The 27,651-nt window shown below is 34.7% G+C and overlaps 1 protein-coding gene across 2 annotated transcripts; it reads right to left on the bottom strand.

The window, feature by feature from the left end:
• Nucleotides 1–218: 218 nt before the first annotated feature.
• LOC137823189 (protein translocase subunit SECA2, chloroplastic) lies at nucleotides 219–27,039 on the bottom strand. Of its 2 annotated transcripts, XM_068628354.1 has the most exons (36): nucleotides 25,225–27,039; nucleotides 24,685–24,740; nucleotides 23,729–24,001; nucleotides 23,398–23,634; nucleotides 23,136–23,255; nucleotides 22,880–23,008; nucleotides 20,387–20,591; nucleotides 20,239–20,303; nucleotides 20,003–20,123; nucleotides 19,799–19,890; nucleotides 19,539–19,604; nucleotides 19,371–19,435; nucleotides 19,186–19,273; nucleotides 18,972–19,037; nucleotides 18,744–18,859; nucleotides 18,054–18,144; nucleotides 13,462–13,545; nucleotides 13,280–13,372; nucleotides 13,091–13,186; nucleotides 12,891–12,976; nucleotides 12,389–12,467; nucleotides 12,149–12,262; nucleotides 11,359–11,457; nucleotides 11,217–11,280; nucleotides 10,815–11,104; nucleotides 9,669–9,724; nucleotides 8,061–8,178; nucleotides 7,392–7,472; nucleotides 4,934–5,013; nucleotides 3,288–3,342; nucleotides 3,137–3,206; nucleotides 2,825–3,014; nucleotides 2,625–2,748; nucleotides 1,116–1,190; nucleotides 637–1,042; nucleotides 219–549 (listed from the first exon to the last, which is right to left on the bottom strand). In XM_068628354.1, the coding sequence occupies exons 1-35, from the start codon at nucleotides 26,846–26,848 to the stop codon at nucleotides 878–880; spliced, it is 5,433 nt and encodes a 1,810-aa protein (XP_068484455.1). In that variant the 5' UTR covers nucleotides 26,849–27,039; the 3' UTR covers nucleotides 219–549; nucleotides 637–877. The 2 variants fall into 2 exon arrangements, with proteins under 2 accessions (XP_068484455.1, XP_068484454.1); XM_068628353.1 differs by lacking the exons at nucleotides 22,880–23,008; nucleotides 23,136–23,255; nucleotides 23,398–23,634; ... (1 more) ...; nucleotides 24,685–24,740; nucleotides 25,225–27,039 and adding an exon at nucleotides 20,669–21,119.
• Between the last annotated feature and the right edge of the window lie 612 nt (nucleotides 27,040–27,651).

Below are 27,651 nucleotides of genomic sequence, written 5' to 3'. Positions count from 1 at the left end.
TCGTGACCTACAGACTAGTTCCTAAAATAAATAATGGAAAAGGGTAATTAATACTTCCTGTATACATCTCTATCTCTAATATGCAGCCCGAGCCAGAACGCAACAGTCAGCTGTTATTTAACTTTAAGGATAAAAAAATGGTTTATGACAGGGATACAAGAGGCGCGCGCCTCTAGTTGTAGCGCAGAAGAGAAATAATCTTTCAAAAGAAAAATGAATGAACTGCAAATGTAATTCATTATATTATACACATTATAGATGCTTAATGTTTTACATTCTGTAATTTTTTGTATAAACCCTCAGGGATAAAACATGATCCACAATGACCAATGCCAAAGAAAAAAATAATATGCTGGATTGTGCATAACATAAATAGCCTGGTGTTCTTTATGGAAGAACAAATTGGATGGGAAGGACATTTGGTCCGTATTAGGCATAGCTCTTGCTAAGCTCCAGGCACCATCAGTCCATCATGCAAACCTCATTTTAATCATGTAAACTAAGCAAAAGCATTGAAATAAATAGGATCGGCTTCTTTGATTGCTTCGCCTGTCAAAAATGGGAAGGGGGAAAAGGTTAAGACCGTTCTCCAAGCCTCAAGCAAAGCAGAAATTAAATTTTTTTATCTCGTGATACCTATGTAATAAGGTGTACGCTCATGACAACAGACGATTTTTTAGTGAGCATCTCCAGGTATATTCCTTGTAATTTTGACAAAGCAGGAGAAGGATAACACTGCTGGGAGATGAAGGAACCTGTGCTCCTAAAGCCATGTAACTTTTAAGCATCTACACCACGTAAACCAATTGACTAGTTGAAACAACATTAGCATTGTGCAAAAAATTGGCCTTGCAGAATTTTCTTGAACTATCAACTTTCATGATAAAAATAGTTCTTCGGATTCCATTGGAGATGTCCAATACCGCAGCAGTGCTTCTACAGTTAACCTCCGAGTGGCGCTAAGCATTGAGATAAAAAACCGACAACCATCAATCTTATACTCTTCAAGAGGATTTCTATGGCCAAAGCTCCTAATGTTCACCTGTCACAACTCTGAGATAAGCCTTTAGCTGGTAAGAAAGCCCAAATATTTACGAGAGCAAAAGGAATATTACCGCAGAGCTGAGTTTATTCATGTTTACAAGATGATCTCTCCAGAAACAATCAAGAGTTTGCAAAAGAACAGCTCTCTGTAACAAAAAATATTAAATAAAATAAATATTTTACTTTTTTTAAGATAGAGAAACTGAAAACTCACTAGACATAACAAGCAGCAACTAGAATACAGTGAGCCAAAACATGTAATAGAAAATAATCTTACAATGCATATGGTATCAATGCAAAATTTACCATTTGGACAAAACACAAAAGGTTGTCCAAATTTGCAAAGGAAAGAGCGTAATGTTCGTATACAGATCCCCTTAAATCAATAGAAAGGGAGGAGCATTCATCACAGTGAAAAAAAGTATCAAATACTAATTACTAACAACCATTGGGATAGTTTTATTCATTAGTTCTGTAGCAAGACTCTATTTCCTTTTCTACTTTAAAGGATAGGCAATGACTGTGTAGGACGGTAGGATTACTATTGCAGCATCATTTCCCAACAGTACAGATGTTGGATAATAACTTTGTAAATCTAATATCTCCAAGTAATTGTCAAAAATCAAAATTTCCTTGTGTTTACGGTGTAGATGTTTAGGATAGAAAAACAGTAGGTAATACTGATGAGCAAATGGTGTAAAACTTAAGGCACCCTCACTTCATTTCCTCTTAACTTAAGGTAAACTATTGTTCTAACTTCTAAGGGCTCTATGTTAATTTCCGTCCTAGGTCATTATATCAAAATGGTTCTTTAGAACCTATTTTCAATTTTTCATTGCCTAGTTGCAGCTGATAGTACGTAGGATCTGTTTGCACAAATTTATCTTGAAACACTTGAAAAAAAAATGAAACAGGTTTACCAAAAGCTTAGCTTATGCGTAAGTTAAAAATCAGATTTTAGAGAAAATCTAGAAAAAAGTTTCAAAAATTAACTTGTGCATAAATTAGTTTTTAGCTTCTTCATTTCAATTTTTCTTCTAATTTTTTTCTACTAGAAGTGGTTATGACTAATCCTAACATAGAGATACTACCTCTGATCCTTAATATAAAAGTTTAAAGCATAGTTTAAAAGAAATAGGTAGTCCTTTTTACAAGGCATTTTATAGTTTCTATGAAGCATTGAATTTCTTTTCCGTCTTTGTTCCTAATAAATATTAAGAATGTGTTTGTTTTATTAATAAATAACAAGAAGATGATTTTAAGTCATTAGGTAAATTTGTAAGTTGGTAAGATGGTAACACTGTTTTAAAAAATAAAGAAAATCAACTGAATTAATTATTTTTATTGGTCCATGTGATTATGTTAGAAGTCACTTATATTCAGGATCGGAGCGCACTAAGTATTATGTTTTAATATTGGTTTTGAAATCTTTGGATGCAATTGCACTGAAATGAAATGATCCGAGTACGGTACTAACACAACTTTTTGTACGATTGCAGCCATTTTTGGCGTTAGTAAATATACCGACAACAATCAAAATATTCAATTTCAAGAAAAAATAGTTGAATAGAATATCTTACCTCAATTTCCTTTGCATGTCTCTCATCATAACCAGACTCTTCAACAACATTTAAATAAGAAGCAATCAGAAAATCTCCAAGATACTTGCGAAGAAGATTAGAAGTGGTTTGGTACTTCCCATTCCTACATTTTGCTAATGATCAGTAAGTACTAGAACTCCATTAAACTTCTATAATCCACAGTAAATTAAGTAATTTACCCAATTAAATCATCTGTGCAAATAGCAAGCCATCGTCTTAATGATGAGCTCTTCCTGTGTATTCCCCTGAAGGCATTTGGAGGTGCTGGCATATTTGGAAGAGAAAAGTTTACAATATCAACTGAACTCACATCATTCAGTAGCCCAAGTGAATTAAGCAAAGTGTGATCACTAATTCCTCCAAAAGATTCTGCCAGAAACATTTGAGCGTATCTTTAGAAAAAGTAAAAGTTGATTTAGCCAAACACAGAAAGTAAAGAGATATTTGTGTAGATCAAATTGAAGGGTCATAGCTGTAGCAAACAAGCCTACCATGCAACAGCTTTCCACCAACAGTCACGAACTCTTTCAAGAGCTTACTCAAACCCCAGCTACGTGGATGCTACAAAATCCATTGAAAGCAATGGATTAAAGGAATTCATGAATAGAGATATACAAAATGCTAGAGGAAAGGTTGAACCACCTTCACTGGATCAATATTATTGAAGACGATCTCGTCAACCACTGCTTGCATGTACCTATAAGCAGTACACACAAATCTAAGAAGGGAGGAAAGAGCAGTAGAAAAGAAAATATAATTTCATAAGAATAAACCCCAATCACAAAAGGTGAACAAAAGTCAATAACTCTTATTTCATTCTTAACAGTCAACACCCTAGTAAGTAAAAGACCCAAGCTAATTCAGCATCCTTTTCTAGGCAGGTCAGGATCCCTAACAGTAGTTTTTTTTCTGGGATAAATGATTAATACTATTATGTTATAACTTATAAGCTGAAAGAAAAGGTCCAACACTGCTAACTCTTGTGCATTATATGATTAATTCACATTTTATATTACTTATTGAGCCCCAACTCAGACTCTGAAGGTAAAGTTATAATTTATATCATAGTATGATAGTATCAAGACAATATTAGTAGAGTATGGTTAGAACTTAGGTTTTTAATGAATACACGAAATTATAATTAGGATAGTGGCAAAAGCAAGGACATAAAAGAAATAACTGTTTCAGGCCAGGGTAGTGATTCATATCAAGAACTGAAATTGTTCATGCTCCAAAGAAATAGTAAAGACTTGGAATAGATATTTAGCTGGGAAGATTGAGTCTGACCATTCCTCAAATGAATTTCATCCTAATATTGAATAATAAAATAAGACATCAAAATGCAAGATTGTTTCAACAAATAGAATGAAACACAAGGGCCATTAAAGTTTAAACTAAAAATAAAAGAACCTGAAAAATAGCTAAAAATTAAAACGATAAAAGTGATGTGGCCTCATACCTATCAGTATAAATAACAGTAGAACATAATTGGGATTCCCTGGCAGAACAAGATTCATCATCCCTCACAGAATTTGGACTTTAGAGTCTAACTCAATTTTACAAAACCAACTTATAATGTGAAGACTGGACAAAATTCATGTGCTGTATTGAATTTTAATCCATATTTCTAGTTGATGTGAGATTCAACGCCACTCATGATATTACAATTAAGGCAACTCCCTAAGAGGCCACAGCTAAGACTGGATCAGAGTGACCACAATTAAGGAAAATTTCCAACATTCCCCCACTCCTCACACCCACCTAGGCTACATGCCTAGAGTGTGGCAATGTAGTTGGCAACAGTGGATCCAGAATAAGACTTGATTCCAACATAGAATTTGGACTTAAGATTTAATTCAGCTCTAAAACAATGATTTACAAGATGAGAAGTGTTCAAGCTTTATAAGCTCTATTCATGTCATGTCTCTAGTTGATATGGAACTAAACACTGCTTTTTGAAATTTCAATTAAGGAGGCCTCCAAAGAGGCTGCAACTAAGGTCGGTTACGGATGACCACAATTAAGGTGGCATTCCAATAACCTTTGATAGACATTATCAAATGGGATAGGCACAAGATGCTTGGCACTATAGGTTTAGAAGAAGGCTAGCAGTGAACTATAGGTTTACTAGATGAGCTGTATACAGTATTAATTACAAAACAGAATCATCTACTTTAGAGCTAATTAATACTTTACAGTCACCTACAGGGCAGTAATAATAGCTTAAACTACTCATCATATATGTCTTAAACCTAACAGCAACGATTGAGAAATTTAAAGGCACTCACTGGCGTATGTGTTGGGAACAGCTTTCATCATCTCCTGTCAGGATTAATTGCCTTAGATCATAAACATGCTTTCGTTGCACCTTAAAAAAGAATAATACAAAAACAAATTAGTTGATAATGATTTTGCAGACTTGAAGACAACTTACAATTCTGTTCTAGATAGATGGGTGACCTTTTATTCAACGACAAAAGAGCATGCTCGCCTACTTTCAAGTTTAATCTAACAAGTGTTTTAAAAAATTGAGATATATGTGTGTGTGTGTATATATATATATACATACATATCCACAGTTAAACGTTCGTGAATGTGACTCACATAAAGTCCTCAGAAATTTATTTCTCAATGATATTTTAATTTTAGATTCTGGTTACTTTATAAACAGGAGATGGCTCAAAAATTAGATATTGGGAGTAAGAGTGATGTCCCTTCTTAGATTTCTTTGTCCATTACTGCTCACAATTCTCCTATCAAAGATTTGTTTACTTTACATGATCCTGGAATTTCCATATTTTAATAACCCAATATGATAGATAAGCTAATAAACTTCAGCCCCTCTTGGCCTTACTTGATTGTGCTCTTTTCTTTCTTAATCTTGATATGAGAATACGAACCAAAAATTCTACTGTTCTTTTTCCAATATTACTTTTAGTTTCTCAAACCTTCTCCCACAAGCTTGCCTTGGATGTGCCAACCTGGAATTCTAAAGCTTCTTCTAAGGTCAAAACATTCTGTTATAATACTAATGACATTCTGCAGGTTAGATGGCCCATATTGCTTTCTCTCAGCTGATATATATGTCATGTAGATCGAAATCTGAAATTGGGCCCGTTTGTGATTCCTTTGGAATAAACTATTTTTTGTATTTTCAGAGTGTTTGGTTTGTACTAATTAATTTGATCAATTTCTATAGATTCCTTTTCGGGGATTTGGCAAGAAGAAGCAAAATGAAATCAAGTGACAAAGTGTGCCAAGGAAAATGTGTGTTGAACCCTGTATCTGTTTTATATTTCAGAGAAGATGATGCTATTACAGTAGTCAATAGCAGTATGCCGGATCAATTGACACCAAGTGAAAACTTTTGCACCTACACATGTTAATAATTGTCTATAGAACATGAAGTTAAAAAATCCAACTTTCAAAACGAAATTTTTGTAAAGCAAATCAAGTTCACAAAGTTTTATTCAAATTAAAAGCTGATTATTACTTCATGCAATACCTCAATTTTAGAGATAATGTGCTATTTAAAATACAAATAAATGTTCATTGCTAGATATCATACCAACAAATGTCCAATTCAGGTGAAAATTGACATACTTAATAACACAAAGATAATGTCAATGGTTTGACTGTTAGATTGATTATAAAAAGTTATTAAGTGGTATAAATTGAATTTTCTTGACACAAGGTATCCTGTCTTGTGGGTGTGAGACTATTAGTCTGTTCAATAACTTAATACCAGTTCCCATTATTATTATATATTAATTCTACTTAATAATTACATTTTTTTATTCATAAATTTAGCTATATTGATACGTTAGTGTAAATATCACACTTTCTACTATTGGTTAAAATTGATTGAAAACTACAAAATCACGAGTGAGACTCGTTAAATAAGTGAGACCCTCAAAATTGTGATTTTTAATAAATTTAAGAAAGTGTATTCAAAAGATTGTGTTCTTAGCATTTCTCTCTTAAATATTGTAGAGTACTTTATAGTTTTATAATAGTTTAACATATGATTAATAATGTTGGTTTTTATATTTTAGAAGGATAAGAGATATATTATGTGAAGGAGCTTCAACAATAATTTAATTCAAGGACTCTATATATAGAAAGAGAAAATGTAACAAAAATCAAATACTAACAATATTTCAATCTTCCTAAATCTAAAAAATAATATGATATCTTTCTTTTATCTAAGCAATGTTTTTAAAATTGAAACATTACAAAAAAAAACTTCTAAAAACTAGTTCAAATTCCAAATATTTAGGCATATATTCTCAACACTCTTCCTTGCCTTAATATCCCTAAAGGCTCAATTTGAATTTCAAATTTAAAATTTGATCTCTTTTTTATGCTTGTTTTCTTCCTCTTTTTTCTTGTAATTCTTATTCTAATATGAGACCACATCTTAATTCAATTTGATCTTCTTTAATGCATTTATTCTTTTATCAACTTCATTTTCATTGTTTCTTGTGGACTGTGATTGCAGTGCTATCGCGTGGTATTGACTACTACTGATACTATTGCAAGTTATTCTTAATAATTGAACAAAGCTTGCCATGGAATACAAGTCTGTTTCATTCCAGAATGTATTCATAATTTCAGTTTTCCTAAGTTGAATCAATATAGAATATGACAATAGAAGTTATTACTTAGAGTAGACAACATCTAACTAATTGCATAACCTCGCTGGAATGTGTGTTTTTGAAACACCTCTAAGTAATCGAAACATACCTCCAATACTTCATCAAACTCAACGAGGTTCTTTCTTATGCCAAAGAAGAATTTTTCTGCATTGATTTGCAGCGCCAAAAGCTATAAAAAAAGCATTGGAAAGATGAAACTCTTTAAGCACAGCATATGACAGACACATGAATAAAAAAATATGGGAAAAGAGACCACATGGAAAAGAAAGTATGTAAATAGAAGAACAATCAATATTTTATTGTATTGGTTAATAAAGAAGAAATTTATCATGAAAAAAGAGAAACAAAAGAGGAGAAAAGCAGAGTTAAGGGCCTGTTTGTTTCCAATTCTTGAAAACAGTTTTCTGATTTTAAAAACAAGAAAAAAAAATGGTTTGATGAATAGCTTCTGAAAGTTGTTTTCAAAAGTAATACTTCTTTCTTTCAGTTGTTAAAATAAAATAAAAAACTAGAAAATCTTATAAGTTATTTTGGTTTTCTACTTTCGGTTTTCTATTATTCATGTACTTCTTTGCACTATCCCGTCTTCTTTCCCCATTCCTAAAATCTAGAAATTAATTTTTAGTTTTTGAAAACTAGTTTATAAAATTACTTTTAAAAACTAAAAAACAAGAAAATGATTAAACACCCTAAATTCTTCTTAGACCAAATATTTACTTATCAAACATAATAATTTCAATAATAAATAGATAATAACCTGCTTTACAATGGCATCACCCTCAATTGGCAAATCCTCATCATTTGTAATCTTTGAGATGAGTCTCACAGCCCATTCAGTATCAAAATTGAACTTCTGAAACATCTCATCCTGCAAGCTATACCATGATGAGATAGTGTGAGAACTAACTGACATCACTTTATTAGTAAACCACACCCAGTAATCCTGCTCCCCTCAAAATTCAGTACTAAGAAGAAAATAGTATTCAATAGTTCATCCATAAAACTCAAGGTTTTTCCATTTTAAGCCAAAAATTAAGACATCAATCCAAATTTATACATCAATAGTTAAATAAAAAACAAAGTATATTGAAACTTCAAATGCACAGATAGAAAGAAATTTTAATTTGACCTTCCAATTCCTTTCAGATTTTATATCAACCAACAAAATTGTTCTTGAAACAAAAGTGTTCATTATCAGCCCAGAAATAAATCAGAAAATTTAATGACCAAGGTTATCAAACTCGAGAGTCTATCTCGACTCGTAGACTCGCAAGAGTTTACTTCAGATAAAAAAAATTAATAATAAAATTATTCAAAGTAATTAATTGCACAACACTAAAACAACCACATTTAGTAAATGCTACAAAGTATCCCAAATATTGTTGCACATATGCACTCCAACTAAAATAGAACTGTAGCCTAACTAAAAAAAACTACAGCCCAACCAAAAAAAAACATATGCAACCCAACTTAAAAAAAACTGCAGATATACACTCCTACTTAAAAAAGAACTGCAGTGTCTACCCTAATTTTCCCAACTTAAAACAAAATGTCTTGCTGCAAACAAAACAGAGGGAGCACGGTTCTCTCTACCCCAATATTAGATGACCACCGAAACACAGCACTGAGATACGATGAGGGGTTTGGTGGCATGAGGGTGAGTCATTCTATGGAAGAGTGGTTGTTGGGCTTAATTGTCGCACAACAAGGTGATGCCACTGATTGTGATTGTCAGCCAGAAAAAGCTCGCCAAAAAGTTGTCAGCTAGGAACAGTGACACTGGCTGCGGTGAACAATGAAACACAAGGGAAAAAGAGAAATACAAGTTTCAAGAAACTTACACCTATGAGTAGTGGGTCCACAAGAAAAACATGAATTAGGGTTCCCTTCTCATTAGACTAAATATCATGTTGAAAAGAGAGAAACTGAGAATGCATATAATTTTTGTGTGCTTAGAACACATCAGAGAGAGGAGCAACAAAAATTCAATAATATTCCTAATATCATCAATTGATCATAATATCATTAATTACTATATATCTATAGGATTCTAACACATCTACAAGATTATAACACTTCCCTTTTCCAATGCCTTGTTGCCATGTATTCATTTTGTCTTCAATTTACAATATCAGTGTGTGTGGTTTGGCATTTGAAACCTTGGATCCACGTTTGAGATGTAAAAAATGGGAGCTACTGAAAGTAGTTTCAGCTTGGATGTGGATCACATCACGTTTAATTAATTCAATGTCAAACCAAACATGCACTTATCACATCATCCAAAAAACAATTACAGCACCCAATAATCAAAACAACAGTTTGCCTATGAGTAAGATTGAGAATTGAGTAAGTGTACGATCACTACCTGACCATAAATCGTGTTGATCCTGGATCCCCTTGCCTTCCTGCTCTGCCACGCAGCTAGATAAAAGATTATTACAAGATGTGAGAACAATCGTGCTAAAAAATTATATTTTTACGAATAAATGGAGAAGAGGATAAGTTTTCCATGATTGAGGTACTTAAAATAGCTAAGTAGAACTTCAGTATACTGTCCCAAACTCTCGAGAAGCCCAAATAATATCCTATTGGACGTGTAGGTGCTAATATTTGTTAGATGTTTCAAATATGTCTACCCTATATGTTTTTTGTATATATACAAGTAAATAACACTTTGATACCAAGCTAACATTATTCATGATCGGACAGTAACTGTATATAAAAAATTCCTTGTATATAGCCAAATCAGTCAAGGAATCACATCATTGGAGCTGAAACCAAATTAGCCATGGATTGCCAAATTAGTTAAGGAGTCCGATCATAGAATCTGCCCTATAATTATCTGTCTGCAGAAGTTAAAGACACACAAGTTCAGAAAACAATAACAATCAAATGACATATGGTTATATCCAAAGTTAAATGTCTCTAACAGACTTCACATTATGCAGGCACTGTTCCCCCTTTCTGCCATCACACACAGTAAGGATTCTTTATGGGAAATAGCTTTTCCCAGTTCAAAACAATTTAACACTTTACTCCCTAACTAAATAAAGGATTTCACAAGGATTATATAAGAATGCTAGACTTTGACATCTCCCATCCATTAATCATCCAAAGCAAGCAATACAGAAAAAACATGTTGGAATGTTAGACTTTTACCATGCTAAGTACTGTAAGGACCAAGTCAGAGCAACAACCTTTAAGGAAACCATAAAAAAGAAAGGGTCAAAGGGTAACAGTTTAACAGGAAGTTAGGAGAGCTAGTTGATTCAGTTTTTCCCTATAAATGAACATCGTTTAGGTAGAAAGGAGACTTTCGGGAAATATTGTTGAAGATTACAGTGCAAAGAGTAATATCCTTTGGAGAGGCACTTGTATACCATGGTTCTTGGCTTGTAATGAGCTTTCAGAAATAGAGGAAATTCAGAATATTTTTCTCCTTGTGTACTTTTATCTCTTGTTAGGCTTTAACATTTTTAATTCTGAAAAGGGGTTCTTAGCAAGTACCCACCTGGTTATCTATTCTCCGGGACTCATGTAAAGATGTACCAATCACATGAAGTCCCCCAAGCCTTTTTACCTCGGAACCTTCATTCAAACAGTGTTCTTCACAATCCTTCAAAACTGACAGATAGGCTAGTGCTACAGTTGGACCAAGAGGGTAGACCTCAGATTCTTCATTAGCAAGCTTCTCCAGCTCTTCCAAACTATATGAAATATTCATTTCAATAGCCTCCAAGATAAAAGATTTAGCCTTCTCATATGTCCAACTTTTACCCTCACTTTTGGATACATATTTTGCTGAATAATTCATGTTGCAAAGAATACAACACAAGTTAAAAGCATGTAATTATGACGAAAATAAACATAATTTCATCTGAAACGAGAAAATTTCTCAAGTAGAACCACCGACCCATTAGGGTTGTCTTAGCCAGTAAGGCCATTGATGATGAACCAACCTTTATCTTTGGAAGCACCTATATCAAAAGATTCATTGAAAAACTGAAAGTTTAAATAAAGAAAATTAATATACAATAGGTAAAAGACATAATTACCATTTGTGAAATAGCTTCCTCTGCAAGTTCAATGTTTTTTGGATCCTCCCGTGTCAAAAATGAAATTAAGCTATCCTCTATAATTTCTCTGGCAAGCATCTATATAGACAAGGAAGAAAATGTATAAAGTCATTTCTTAGATCCAACTCATGTCAAATGGGTGGGGGGTGACAGCTCAGTTGCACTTTATTTCAGTTAGTTTGGAATGTGTGCAATTTTGGTTTCTCAATTTTTTTGGAGCTAATCCCCTACCCACATTGATTTCCTTCTACTTCCAATTATTATTTTCTATCCAAATATTTGGAGGTGTATAATGGAATTGGGATATGAAATATTGTGAAAGTTTAAACATATGAAATTGAGTGGAAACTTAACGAAATTTGAAGAATTTTATAAGATATGAACCAGGGTTTGATGAAAAGAAATTTAGGATCTTTTTATTTTGGGTGAAATTGATATTTTGGCTGCTGGGTTTTGTACAAAAAAAAATCAATTCAATTCAATTTGTAAATATTTTTAGTAGAAAAAGAGAATTTGAGGGGTTTGGATAGAAGAAACGAAAAGGGGACCAAATTTTATTAAATGGCTCGAAAAACCTCAGTAGAAACAAATCAGAGAATCCAATTTAGAGGGACCATAAATATAATTAAGCCAATAAAAACCACCTGCTTAAAAAAGTAATAGAATTTATTTTTTTTTCTAGACCATTTAGGCAGTCATAGACAAAGTATGCTAGGTCATATTGTTGTCACAACCTAGCCACAAATAAAAAACTTATTCGGAAACCTACTTTTGGATTTCCTCCGAGGATTATATCTGTGCCCCTGCCGGCCATATTTGTAGAGAGGGTAATGGCATGTTTCCGTCCTGCTTGTGCAACAACTTCAGCTTCTTTTGCAGCATACTGCATTAAATGAGGCGGAAGAGGGCTAGTCAGGTAAGCAAAACTTTAAAGTTGAAACACTAAGTCGTGGAATAAAAAAGATAGCATATGCTTTTGAAGGTACCAACAATCTATAATTTCACAAACCTTGGGTCTAGCATTCAGAACATTATGAGGAATATTCCATTCCCTAAGCAGACCAGACAAAAGCTCTGAATTTTCTACACTGCATATGGAAAGAGAATGAAAGACAATCATTCTACAAAGTCGCAAGACTTGACTATAAGAACAGGAAAGCTTATGTATAAACATTTGCAATATATATCCCAGATAAGTAAAGAATCCAATGTAAATAGTCAACAATGACAACATAAGTATCATGATGATGGGGAAAAGGTAGCTTAATTTAAACAAAGATAGGTAAAGAAGAGCAAGATTTAAAACTATACCACTGAAAAGACATACACTGATACCAAGACACATAATCATCAAAACTTAAGCAAATTAAATTCCATTTGTTCAATAATAATGTAACACAAAGAGAAGATGGTTGTCAAGAATCAAATCCCCCAAAAGTTTATGTTCTTAGAAGAATGCAAAACACATCTCAGTGATAGACAGCATCCATTATTACAGCCATAATACTTACCTAGTAGTCCCAACTAAGACAGGCCGACCTTGTCTAAACATATATTCAACTTCTCGGCGAACTTGATCCCATTTCCCACGAGCAGTCTTGAACAATTTATTAATAGAAAAATCATACACTTTGTTAAAATAATGATTTTTGTCATGGAAAAATGATTGTATTGAAACTACAGATACTTATGAAGCCATTAAATGGCATACAGCAAAAGCTTGAATTGGTAAATCATTTCGAATATTAGGAAGATTTGTGGGCACTTCAATGACTGGCATCTGAAACATTTTTAAGAACTCCTTCTCCTGCAACGATGTATATTGCCATCATGAACTGATAAAAGCACAAATTGTAATAGTTAAACTTTAATGCAATGTCAGAACTATATAAATCTTTACTTCTGTTTTGGCAGTTCCAGTCATTCCTGACAACTTTGGATAGAGCTTGAATAATGACTGGTATGTGATCTGTGCCACAACAAGAGAATCTGCCTGTGCATGTTTAAACCTTTGAAATTTAGAATCAATTAATTATGACGAGAATTGTCATGATACAGAAATCAAAGAACCCACATATATACCTGAATCTTCAAACCTTCCTTTGCCTCCACAGCCTGGTGAATCCCCTCAGACCATCTCCTTTTCTCTTCAACTCTCCCAGTCAGCTGAGAAATTTTCAAAATTTGATTCATCATATTATTAAGAAAACTAATAGCAAACAAAAGAAAATGAAAAAATATCTGTTTAATTAATAAATGAAAATGAAAGATTCAAACTGTTACTAGAAATACAAGAAACAATAATGTATATAAAACTATTCATTTGGTTCAACCTGATAACTTGATAATTACTCCTCAATATGGCACCAAAGCCTCTAATGACCAAATTGTTAATAATTTTATTTTTTCCACCACTATTATTCATAATTAAATTAAATTCAGCACAAGGTAAAATCATCTCGCCAGCAGTCCAGACTTCAGGCCCAAGGGGCTCTTGAAAGTGGGAATATGTTAGAGATTATACTAAAAAAAGTTAATTCAATGCATTACCAACCAAAATATTTTTGGAATAGTTGGTCCTTGACAAAATATCTTAGCCAAGCATATTTACTGTTGAAATATTAAGCAAATGCATATATTTAATGTGCTCAAGCTTGAGTTGTTTTGCACAACCCTGTATTACATAGTAGAATATAGCCATCCTATTTTACAGTGTATAAAAACAGAAACTTGCATTTATATTGGGCATAGTTTTCCAAATATCCTCCAGTTTTATCATATAGTAACAGTACAACGGGTTTGAGTTGTCCTACAAATCAGACAAGGTGTACAAGCTCCAGGAAATGTCATTGATCATGTATTTCACTAGTTGTTAAACTTGAACCCAAGTTTTAGACAAATGTACACGAGTTTTAATTTTGTTAAGCGTTGTATCCAATTAGCAAAGAATAATGAATTATAAATTTAGACTTAAATATATTTGTATTCCTTTTAAATATGATTTGATAAACTATAGGAAAGAGCAAGACATTGAACTGAAACTTTTTTTCTAAGACAGCACAATGTTTTATTTATAGAGAAAACAAAATCAATACAACAAATAGAGGAGATTCTCTAATAATAAAGATATAATATGAGAATAAATAAAATTGTTTCTAATAATGCATATAAACAACAAACACTAAGGTAGCAAGTTAAATGCATGTCATGTCAATAATAAATAGTGACGAGGAGTAGGTATCATCTTCAAACTTTTTAAATTTGTAAGACTAAAGCCAACACAACATGAATAAAAGTGATAAACCAAATTAAGTTATATTTACAAATTACAAGGACTAAAAACATATTTTACCCTAAAATTTATAATATTATGAGATTACATCAACGGGATGGAATTACTGACTTCTTCATTGTGTGATGCATTTAAACTCTGGGCGTGAGGCCAACGTTGCTAATTCTCAACTGTATTATTTACTTTATTCTCTAGTACTCCAATTTTGTAATCTGCTCAAATATGAAGATAGCAAACAGCATATAAGCCGCAAACCCAATTTGCAGGTACCATTTCTCAGCATCAAAATAGCCTCTTTAAACCCATTCTATTGCCTTCAAAAGCGACCCACTTAGCCCTCAAACAACTTCAATAACCATTCATTCTCATCTTGCTAACTCTTAGAATTTGGGCTTAGACAGAAATTCACTCAAAAGCTACCTCATGAGGCGAGGGTTTCCCTCCACTCGCATACATTATTTTTTATCATATCATTAATCAATGTGGGATCTTGATTAGGACTTGGGTATTATGGAATGCCAAAGTTTCACATTGAGTAGTATGAAATGCTCAGTGGAGTATTTATGTTATTCCCCTTTGCTTTTGAGGGTAGGTTTCTCAAATACTTGGGTGCTTATCAAATCTCTAACACATTCCCCTTACACCAAAAATTAAACATTTCAAACATGAACTTTAAATATTTTGACATTTGTGAGTAGTAGAATAAAAACCACTAGAATAAGCTCTGATATAAGAGTTTGGGTTTAAACCTAACTAAACCCCAAAAACTAATTCACAAGGTGATGGTTGCCCTCGCTAACATTACTTTTTGCTGTATCAATAGTCAACCAGATATCCTACCCTTGGATCATAAAAAACCTAACCTAGCATATTCATATCATAAACTTTCAACTGTCCTAAATAACAGAAGAGTGTTGTCCCATAACAAGGCTGAGGCATGTCATAAATAAAATTCAAATCATGACCTACAATTTCATGAATCAGAAGCTAAGTATATCACATCCAATTAGGTTACAGATGATGTTTTCGGCATAACAGAAGGGAGATTTTATGTGCCTGCACATTAAGCAAGGGCGGACAATTAGTAGCCCCTAGTACAGTTTGTCACCATTCTAAAGAGACCCTTAGGTTAACCCAGTTTCCACTGTTTTTGTTTGAAATCAACATATCTCATACAAAGTGAATGCATATCAAGTATATACACTAAAGCATCAAGTCTGCTCACACTTCTTTAGACAATGCAAAATTTATAAAATCAAAGGTATATACTGCCAGTGAATTTAGAACAAAAATGGACTACTGTAGCATGTAAGATTTCAGAGTACAAAACAACAAGCTTGTAAAACAAAATACAATATGTGTATGCATACATTTGTTAAAAAAATAAAATAAAACGTTTTCTAGGATGTCAATCAGTACATTTTTCTCTACTTCAACTAATCAATTGCTGTCACTGAACCCCCTCTCTGAATCGTTGAAAGAAAAGTATCTTATTGTAGCCACGAGTTTCTCCTAAAATGAATTTTAGAAAGCAAAAGAACTGACATGTGGCCAAGAATCACAATCCATAACTGATGTTTGTCCCCCAAATATCCAGTTTTAAAATTAAAAAATCTACTACTTTGAGAACCAAGGAGGAAAAGAAGTAACTTCATTTCTCCAGTAACCTTGCATTGGCAACCAGTATGCCCAACAAAAAGTCATGTTACTCATGTTGTGTGTCTGTGTCCTACTACAATACAATTATTTGAATTTGGTGTCACATGATGGGCCGGGTATTGTTAGGACATGACCTCCTATTACAAAGGTCCATGAAAGAAATAAAGAAGAGAGAAATACAGCTATTTGATTTAATTCAAGTAGCTAAGAGTTTGTTAGTTGTTGTTATGGAATGTTGTATATACACACACATATGTATACATATATGCTTTTGCAAGTTTTGGGAAGGGTAGAGAAAATATTATAAGTGGGAGGAATCTGGACCCTCAAAGAGCCAGTGGAGCTGTATCTGTCTTTGTTTTGTTAATTGAAAGCATTATTCACAGTTCTCTTTTCCATCAAAGAATTCTCTTCTTGTAATCCTAAACGGAAATATCTTTCCACTTTACTTATCCACCCCATAACATCTTCTCCCTCAAAGACAAGAATATGCAATTGCCTCCATCTATGACAACTCTTAATTCCCAAGAACGCGTCTCCTACTGACTCCTCCGGTGCAATCTCATTTGAAACCCTCTAGTTTATGGTATTTACTGCACTCGCACTTTTTCCACTTCCCTCTTTCACAAATCTTTCAACAATCTTTTCCAATCGTTGTGAATCCTGTTGCACAAGAGGGGCATCCCAATACGCATCAATTTGGGTCAATCTTGAATCTAATCTTTCTTCAAATCCTTCCAGTAACTGAAGACCACAAGCTAAAGCCCTCCCCAAAGCTTCCACTCTTTACTCCATCATTCTTGTGTTCACCATGAGTAGCACCCACAGAGCCCGGATTGAGCTTTGATACTAGTTTATAGAAACTAGATCAGAAAACTCAAAAGAAGATAATTCTCAAATGGAAAAGAGAACTTAATTCTTTCAATTAACACAATAAAAATAGATACAACTCTACTGGATCTTCAAGGGTCCAGATTCTCTACCCATACCAAAACCCGCAAAAGCATATATATACAACTTCCCATAAAACAAGGGGTGGCAATGCGGGCTGGCCCGCCCTGCATAGGCCCACCCCGCACTTGGCCCGCCCTGCATAGAATTTGCGGGCTGATTTTTCTAGCCCGCCCCACATAAGGGTTGGCCCGTGGGCCTGTGGGCCAACCCGCATAAGAAATATTTAAAAAAAATTAATTAAAATTTTGATTTTTTTTATTTAGATGCATTAGGTAAATGGTCTCATAATATTATTTTCATGAGACATGCGTAGTAAGATGTTATAAAAATTTTGAAATGTCAAATATGAGGCTACGTGAAGAAAATATGGGGTGCAGAAAAAAATTTATACATTTTAAAGTTGTGCGGGTTATGCGGGCCAACCCGCCCCGACCCGCACTTGGCCCGCGCAGGGGGTGGGTTATGCGGGGCGGGCCTATGCAGGCCAGCGGGTTGAAATAAGCAACCTGCCCCACGTTTTTTTCAGCGTACCGCGGCACGGCCCGCCCCACTTTGCCACCCCTAAAAACAACTACAAACTATCAGCTACTTGAATTAAATCAAAATAGCTGTATTTCTCTCTCCCTTGTTTCTTCTTTCAAATACCTTTGTAGTAGGAGGTTGTGTTCTAACAGTGTCCCTGTGTCATTTTTTGTTGCCAATCTTTGCTTGCATACGTAAGTAAAATGTGCATAATATTAAAAGCCTAAAGAAGCCTTGAATGTATTACCTCATTGATAATCAAAGCCTTTCCATCTCTGACCATGTATTGCACATCTCGACGATAGAATTCTTTAGCTTTTATAGCATTCATCACAAATCTGCAGTAACTCAACTCTTACCACTCATGTAATTTAACTGATTGGACAGGAATTTACAATTCCAACATTTTAGCAAGAAACTTCACATGAAGCACCCCGTCTAAATAAATATAACAATTATGATCATAATAAATTAATCTAGATCTCAAGGAAAGTGTATGCACCCAAAAAATTATGATTACAAATATAAGTTGTAAATACATAAATATATAAAGCACATTTTACCGGGGTGTCATTTACATATATGTCGAGGGATCAGGAGGTTTTACTATATTAATGTCTAATTTTTCATGCTATTTTGTTTTCATTTTATTTTTGCTTTTTTAAGGAGGACAGTCCCTTTTCAATATTATTATTTTTAACTGAATAAATTTATTCTTTTGTCATTTAAAAAGATAAGAAAAAAACATAACAGGTAATTGTGATGTTAATGTTATACAATTCATCAAAAAGAGAGAGCATAATGGAAACAATGAATAAAGATATGCTGAGATTAATGCCAAACTACTTTTGGCCAAACAACCATTGGGATTACAAAACAAGTAAACACCAACCAATGTTAAATGAACAACAAATTATTAAAGTATAAGAATATTCACCTTGCCCAGGGATCATTTTCATCCCAAAGGTCATTAGTTTCTAAAGCCATTTCGGCAAGAGCAATTCCTTCCTCAGTCAACTCCACAGAATTATCTTTAAGCTCCATTTTGTAATGCTGTTAATAAAATAAAATCAGTGTATAGAACTATCTGAATAAACTGATCAGAATGGGAAAACGGAGAAAAACAGAGTAAATGACATTATGAAGTGCAAGAGAATGTACTCACAATGCCCTGTATAAGCAGTTCAGCTACTTTTGCAGCTACAGGGAATCGTGCAGCATCTTTACTAGCCTGCAAAAAAGAAGGAGAAGCAGTCATCTTTCATTGAGCTTGACCAGTTGAAATATTCTTTTTAATACTGCCAACCTGGTTATGAAAGAGGATGGTAATGATTTGGCGATCCACAACAAGAAAAATTAAAAATTAATGTTATGCCTACCTCACCACTGATTAACAAAGGATTTCTTCCCTCGTCTATCAAGACAGAATCCACTTCATCAACGATTCCAAAATGAAAGGGCTTTGGCCTGCTTTCATGTATAATAGTCAGCAGTAACCAAACATATTCCAAACCAAAAGAAAAAGAAGAAAATAACTTAGTTCTTCCCAAGTAATACACTCTACCATCTCATCACAAGTTGTTCACGATTTCCAGCCAGATTATCACGCAGATAATCAAAGCCAAGCTCCTAAGGTAAGAAAAGGACAAAAAGGAAGAAAGAAAATAATATAAGTAAAAAATAAATGTACATCTAAAAGCAAATAATATAAGTAACAGACAAGTGCAATTACCGAATTATTGGTATATGTTATATCACATCTGTAGTTGATTCTTCGTTCTTCAGCATTCATTCCTCTCTGTGCATGCAAACATCAGATCACCAAGTTAAAAGAAGGTCATGCAGTGCGTTTTCACAAATTGATTAATAAAAAACTTCATTACTAGACCCAGCCCATTCGTATATTACATCCATAAACATGTGCTCTTATCTATCTCACCACCAAACACATAGCAGATGAAAACAAATTTATCACCTGCAGAGAAAAATTACCTGAACAAGACCGACAGAGAGACCTAAGAAACGATGAACACGTCCCATCCATTCAGCGTCACGCTGAGCTAAATAATCGTTAACAGTTACCACTGCAAAGAAATCAAGAATTAGAGAAATTTATTTCTCGAGATGCCAAGTGCTGGCACCGGAAGAAACTCCCCAAGCTATTCAAGCTTCTAGAGTGTTGGCAGTAACACATACCATGAACACCCTCACAGGTTAGGGCATTTAGATAAGCAGCTAGTGTGGAAACCAAGGTTTTACCCTCCCCGGTTTTCATCTCAGCAATGGAACCATCATGCAGCACTGCCCCACCAATAATCTAACACCAACAAAATTCATTATTCAGTGCCCTAGTCCTGAGTGAGTCCAAGCCAAACATGCAAAAGAGCACAATATAAGAGATATACACACGCAAGTCAATGACAGAATGAAACCTGGACATCGAAATGGCGCATTCTAAGTTTTCTCCAAGCAGCTTCACGAACAACAGCGAACGCCTCTGAAACATTAACTACGATTCAATACAAACAAAGTTCATAAAACAATCGAGCAATGATGCAACAGCATAAAAGAGTAGCAAACCAGCTTGAATGTCGGCTAGCGTGGCCCCTCGCGCGAGCCGGCGGCGAAACTCGGAGGTTTTCGCGGCCAGCTGTTCATCGGAGAGCGCCTCAATCTGAGGCTCGAAGGCGTTGACAGAGTTCACGAGACGGTAGTAGTCGCGAACAACCCAATAATTCAAGCTCGTGAAGTCAGTGAAACGCTTATGAACACGGCCGATATTTTCCTACAAGGAATGAAGTGATGTGACAAGTGATTAAGGCAATTCGTCGAACAGGTATCGGACGCAGAGCTGAAACGCACCTTAACGGAGGCGACGGCGACGAGAGCGGGTGCACAACGACGTCGTCGCAGGCAAGGCCATGGAGGAACAGAAGGACGCGAGCGAACGAAGAAAGCGTTGGCGTTGGTATCGGTGGAAGTGATTCTCTGAATTGCGAAGAATGGTGGATACGAGAGCGCTGCCATAATGGTGTGTTGGTGTTTCCAACTTCAACGCATTAGCGCAATGCAAATGAGCACACGATGGTTTTCTTCGGTGGTGTTTATTACTGCCCGAGAGGACTCCGGTGACGGAAAAACAAACGCTTTGGCATTTGAATTATAAAATCAGTTTAATTTTAAATATGCTTTTGTCCTTATAATTTATTTTTATTTTATTCTTTGTAAATTTTTATTATGGAAAATGTTCCTATGAGGATGATAATTCTATCAAAACTCGATGAATTATTAGGTTCACAGTTTTTAATATAGTAAAGTCTTTGCGCACTTAATATTATTTTATGTTTCGAATAGCTAAAGCTTCCATATCTCTTCATATTGGAGTGAAAAAAATGTAAAGTATTTATACTTAGTTTCAAATAAAAGAAAAGAAAGGAAAGTGATAGGTTTTAATTAGTTACATTTTTACCTTTTGAAAAAAAAATGGCTTTTAAATAATGAAGACAAAAGTCAACAGGTCGATTATAAATAGTCAATGTTTATTTATTTAAAATATATTTAGTTTATTTAATGGAAAGATTTTTTGGATTATATAATTAGAATTCATTTTGTGAAAATAGACATTTTGGATTATATAGTTTAGAAATTTTATATAAATCTGAAAAAAGCCTCCAAATTTTATAATTTAAAATTTATTTTTTCAAAAATTAAATTTCGAATTACTTAATTCAAAATATTCTTAGAATGTGAAAAAAAAAAAAACAGTACAGAAGAATGCCCACAATCACAAACGTATAGTAAAATGCTTCTACACTTTGTATACACCACACAAAAATCTTTAACTTGTGAAAATCGCATTTTGGAGGTGTCTTTGGAATGGCGCACAGATAGAAATCAGAAGGAGTAAGGTGAAAAAGCTAAGGAGAGTTTATGAATTATTTATTTTTTAACTGAAGAACAAAAATATAATTGCAAAAAATACTATGGGTGCAAGAACATATAGGAGAGTGCAGGAAGAAGCAGCCATAAAACTAACACCATCATCTTTCATTTATTAATTCACAGGTTTGAGCATACTGCTGCAAAGTTCTTTAGGACAGTGGAAGGCTTTTGATTTAGGTTAAGGGGTTTCTTAAACCAATCAAGTCTAGGAATATAGCAAATTGAAAGGTTATTGTAAGTATTTGTGTGGAAAGAGGGTAATGTAAATTCATGAAAACTAGACCAACGTTAAAAAAATGACAAAAACAACTTAAAGAAAATTGGTCGAAGAATCGACAAATGACTAATGAGTTAAAAACTGGAAAAACATGTCAACCAGTTTAATAAAATAATAATAATACATAATTTTAATCATGATATTATAATATTATTTAATTTTTATGATAATTATATTAATATCTGGTTCGACTTCGGTTGAAAATTTAAATCTTGGTTCAGTACTTTGAAAGGTCTAGTTTTAAAAACATTTACAAAAACCAAAAGGGAGAAATCATTTTGTACCAACAAAAAAAGTAGAACTAACTGGCGCGAAAATCCGCACTGAAACTTGGCATGTATTCTGAATCTGATCTGAATTATTTACTATAATATACATTACATTAAGTATACACCGAAACAGTTTCAAGTTATATACAAACCTCAAGAATCAAGGCCAAGGAAGAAATAGTTTAAAATATGTACTGAACACCTTTCAGTATCACTTGGATCATATTATCTGCATCTGTTCGAAAATGTGAATGAACAAGCACTCCAAAACCTAGCATCACAAGGATGATGCATAATTTAAGAAAAATAAAAAATATTTGGCTGCAACTTGAGCAGTCAAACCATGAGTTGAGCAGATGCACCCAATAAACTCTTACTATTTACTGATAAACCTGGAGTAATCAAATCAACAAAAGCTGTTAGGTGTAAAAGATTTCACAAGCATAAGAAAAATACAGAAATGCAGTGATAACAAGTCATGTTCTAAACTTCAAATTCAAAATTATTCGGCTTTTGCACAGAAACTAAAACCATGTCGAGGCCTGAATTTAAAAATTAAAATAATTGAATGAAGTGAATTAATACCTTAATAGACTTGTCAGCATATCCAACGTACAGTTTTCCTTGGCTGTATAATATAGCTGTAGCAACAGAGCTGTAAGGAATGGATCCATATGCTATGACATCCAGTTCAAACTCGTCTCCAGATAATTCCTACAATTCACTAACTTCTATAATGAATTTCTACGCTATTTGAATAATCAATATTAAATAAAGTATCATAAGCTGAGCAAATTGCCATGTAATTTCCAAAACAGAGCACAGAATTTTGCATTTCTACCTGTATATTAACACCTTTGTCCCAACCTCCTGTATAAAGACATTTTCCCTGCATACTCATTGCAAAAATGGCCCCATTATGCAATGTTTTGGAATTCATGAACACATCATTCCTCCAGACCTAAACAAACATATGATAAAAGAGATGTTAAACAATATTGACAGGAGTTAATTATATGGATCAAGTCCATATTTGACTTCAAGTGAGCTACAAAATTCATCATTAATCTTCAAAAGGGGAAAAATATGGAAAAATAAGAAACCTTTATGCATCCATTCTCATGTGCTGCAACAAGCAAATGCCTATCTACAGTAACAGCCAGGATAGACTTCATCTCCGGAAGCGTATCTTCCCCCAGAACTGTCAATGGACAGTGGTCATTTAGACTCCACAACCGAACTGTACCATCCCAACTACCACTGTAAAGAACCTCATCACACACAGCAAGTGTGGAAACTACAGACCTATGGCCAGTCATTGTGCATATCAAAGTTTCATCCTGGGAAAAGGTATAGAAACCCAAAGAATGCATTAACCAATGAAGTTTTTATTTTAGGTAGCAAATAAGCAATCAAAGAAAGAGAAAAACTCACCTTTAATGACCAAGCTTTAATTGTTCTATCTCCACTTCCAGTATAAAGAGAATGATTTTTGAAAACAGCCAAGGAGTGGATACCACTGAAACGCCAATCCTTCTTCTCATTCCATTTCCTCAAGGGATCTTGCCTAAGAGGGGAAGCAATTCCCCAAATAAATATGCCCCCTCCACTGTCACCACTTATGCACAATGGTTCTTCTTCATCTACATAAACTAGAGCCATGACTTTATTCTCATGACCTCTAAATGTATGTAAATGAGAAAGGTCCTACATAAATTTATGGTAAATGAGAAAAGCTCATTATAGCTGAGAGTCCGTGAAACAGCTTATACAATAACAACCACGCCAATCCATAGTAAAATATCACGGGCCTTCAAACTTTGTTATCATCATAAATAATGCTTTGATGTTGCATAACAATCTAGCACCCAAGAAGGTATTTTTTATTTATCCATGTAAGACAAAGAATGCAAGAATTCTAAATAGCACAAGGCAGGAAGGCTTGCAAAGTCTGTCCCGCTTTGTCATCCCTAAAATAAAGTATTCATGAAGCATTTTGTTTTATAAATTAGAATTCTAATATTGAAATTCCACTTCAGAGTAGACCTACTTAGTTATGCTTTGTATGCAAGTTTTAGCTTAAAGTTAAAAGGGAAGCCAGCAAATCACAAGTGGAAAAAAAAATCCCAACCATTTTCCTCTCTTTTCTTTTATTTATTTAGCTATTATCATTAAATATTTATCAGAAGGTATCCACTAATGGAGTCACATAGTGGGGAAAGAACCCTGAATAACTATTTTTCAGAAAATATCAAAGAGTTTTTTTAATTCTGACGCATTTACTGAAACGATAATGAAGGGATCCTTGTGCCAAGATTATAAATGAGATCATGCTATTTGGAATGTGCCCAGTCGAATGTTGACACATCATTTTGTTTTAAAATTGTTACCTGCAAGGACCATACGCGAACAGTTTTATCAAATGAGGAGCTGAACAAATACCCACCTGCAAAACTAAAGAAATACTCATCAGAACGAAATATAATTCTGCATTGCATAATCCCCACATTCTAACAGATCAGAACAGTACAAGTGAAACTCTGACCATGTATAATTGTATAGATGAAGCAGCCTAAATCCAGAAACTGAATAAGAGCTGAGTTTATAAGTTTCATTGAACCTTGTGGTTTCAAACTATTTTAATGCAATGTACAGAAAGCATGAGAAACTATGACCAAATCAATTCAAAAGCCTCACATTCAACTGGCATTCAAACAATCAAACCCATACCAAGTGTCAATTATCAAATAACTTATTTATCATTTGTTTCAAGGTCTTAAGCACACTTCAACCCACTTCAATATCAAAATGGAATGGAGTTATTATACACCCCATAACTATAGTCTTAAGGATATTGTCACCCAAACATTCAAAGTTTGAATATGTTTGGTAGAAATAGCAAAGTTTGAATATAAACTTAGAATTCACACCTCCAACAGCCAATCCACTGACGCAATCAAGATGGCCTCGCAGATCTTTGAGTTCAGTCAGTCCCCCAGATAAACCAGCAGCAAAGTCTTCATCAGACTTGTCTTTGCCATCTTGAACAAAATTTGGTTGACCACCAATTTCTTTTTCCCGCAACTCATGTTCTCGTGGTTCATCAGACCATTCCTTAGGCAACAGACACAGCTCGCCTAGAACCAAACAGTGACCTGCGCTATCCTTATTTTTTGTGACCTCTAAGTTACCCAGAAATTCAAATTGAGGTTTGACTAACGTATCCTGAATGGACTTCCTTACATCTACCACATCTGGACGGTTTCCTGGATTGACGTCCAAACATTTGCAAAGAGTCTTCCTCAGTGACAGATATTCAGAGCCTAGTTTGTCTTCCAAAAAAGAACTAACTTTCTCTACCCAACACACATAACTAGCTGTGCTATCACCACCATTTTCTTCAATCATTTCCAAGCTATTCCGAGGCAGCTCATTTCCAATAAGAAGCCACAGCAGTACACGGGCCAACGACCATACATCCGAGCCATACCCAATTGGATATCTCAAATGCCCACTATCTGGAGCAGATCTCCTCTTGTGCAGCAACTCATACAAAACCTCAGGACTTGCAAAAATCTCATTTTCCAAGCAATCTTTACACATTGCTTCTTTTTCATGTTTACCGGAAACAGCATGCAACTGCCTTCCCATCCCCAATACCTCATTCAAATCAACACAAATCCCACCGAGCTCATCAAAAGAGAAACAAGAAAGCCCCAAACAGCCAGCAACCAAACCCTCCAAATGCAAAGAAAGCACGGCTTCACATACACCCCTCCCAATCATTAAAAAACTAAAAATCCCACCTCCGTCCAACTCCAAACCACCCTCATTCCCACCAACAAACCCATTTCCCAATTCACCAAACTTGTCTAAAAGATTACCACTTTGCCTCTCACACACCATATACAGAGGCGCCTCCACCCCTTCACTCCACAACCCAAAAGCCCTGCACACCCTACTCTGCCTCACGGAAGCTTCTAGAATCCGTGCTAACTCCTCTCTCGCAACCTCGCTCATCCTCTCCAAACACTTAATCACCCAAGCAACATAACTAAACCTAAACTTAGAGTCATTCCCAGGAGATAAACAAACAATCGGAGCGAGACTCACGCAGCGGTTAACTCCGATATAAACCCTGCCCTTGGACGAACTGAGCTGGCCAAGACAATGATCTTCGGTTAAAACGGCGTCGTGCGGGAGAATCCAATTCTTCCATGCATCATAGAACTCAGGGGACCAGAACGAAGAGTGGTCGTAACCAGAATTGATCGTGGACCGTTGGTTGTGTCTGTGGGAATGTTTAGAAGGGGAAGGGGAATTTTGGAGGGAGAGTCTGAGGAGGTCGATGTTTTTGGGAAGAGAAGAAGGGCCTTGTTGAGAAGGATACTTCACGAGTTGGGTGCACGCGGGGCACCGAATAGTATTCGGGTACCGCTGCGGAAGCTCCGCGAGACAAGCTTCGCAAACGGAGTGCCCGCATGACAAGACACGAGGAATTGCGTCGCGGTCGTCGAAAGATTGAAGGCACACCGGGCACTCCGGCAGCTCCATTGCTGGCGGAGGTAAGCGAAGTTAGTAACTCAATTACAAAACCCGAAACTAATTATTCTAAACGATGTCGTTTGTTATGCGGGTTCTGTTTTTTATCTTTTACGCCTATTTTTTATGCATCATCACAAATTTCAGTGTTACGTTACCTGGCTGACCTGCCTCTGGTAGAAAAAATAATATTTAAAAATCTATTAAATATTATTTTTATGGAAAATAGTTTTTAAACACTGCTGCTGGCTGAAGATTTATATAGGATCCAATTCCTAAATTGCCCTAGGGTATTTGTCTCGTGAGTTTATTAAAACGACAATTGCGTGTTGCAGGAGATCTGAACCGAAACCGCTGCTTCCAATATACGGTGTGCTATTCCTCTTCCCTTTTTCTTTTCTTTTTTATCTATAAATAAAGTTTGTTTAGATAATATTTGGAAGAGTACTGATTTATTCACATCCTCTAACAATATTACAAATTTCAATGACGTGAGAGAGTAAGATTGTATGAGAATGAGCAGCGCGAACTTCAAAATAAAGTAAAAAATAATATATTGTGTCGGTTTTTAGAAACAACCGGTGTAATATATTTTTTTTTTTATTCAGAATGACCCATATTACATCGGTTAAGTCATCTAACCGATGTAATATATGTTTCATATTAAAAAAAAATTCATAAAGAGTGGGTGAGTCATAAACGTCACATAGGTAACTACTTACAGACACACGGGTAACCAGTTTTGCGTGTGTCAGTATATGTGAAGGAACTTGTAGCTGGGTAGTTCTGGTAGAGTTATTACACTGGTTAAGTCA

The sequence above is a fragment of the Phaseolus vulgaris genome, chromosome 9, assembly GCF_000499845.2.
Source record: "Phaseolus vulgaris cultivar G19833 chromosome 9, P. vulgaris v2.0, whole genome shotgun sequence".
Taxonomy (NCBI): Eukaryota; Viridiplantae; Streptophyta; class Magnoliopsida; order Fabales; family Fabaceae; genus Phaseolus; species Phaseolus vulgaris.
Note: the sequence above shows the minus strand (reverse complement) of the source record. Positions and strands in the feature narration are given on the sequence as shown.

What these genes read in the sequence shown, in the direction of transcription:
- LOC137823189 (XM_068628354.1), bottom strand. Translation starts at nt 26,848, where the DNA reads ATGGAGCTGCCGGAGTGCCCGGTGTGCCTTCAATCTTTCGACGACCGC. An exon ending in TAACATATACCAATAATTCG is followed by an intron (nt 19,436 to 19,538) that starts GTAATTGCACTT and finishes TTCTTACCTTAG; the next exon opens with GAGCTTGGCTTTGATTATCT. An exon ending in ATAATATTGATCCAGTGAAG is followed by an intron (nt 3,207 to 3,287) that starts GTGGTTCAACCT and finishes TGGATTTTGTAG; the next exon opens with CATCCACGTAGCTGGGGTTT.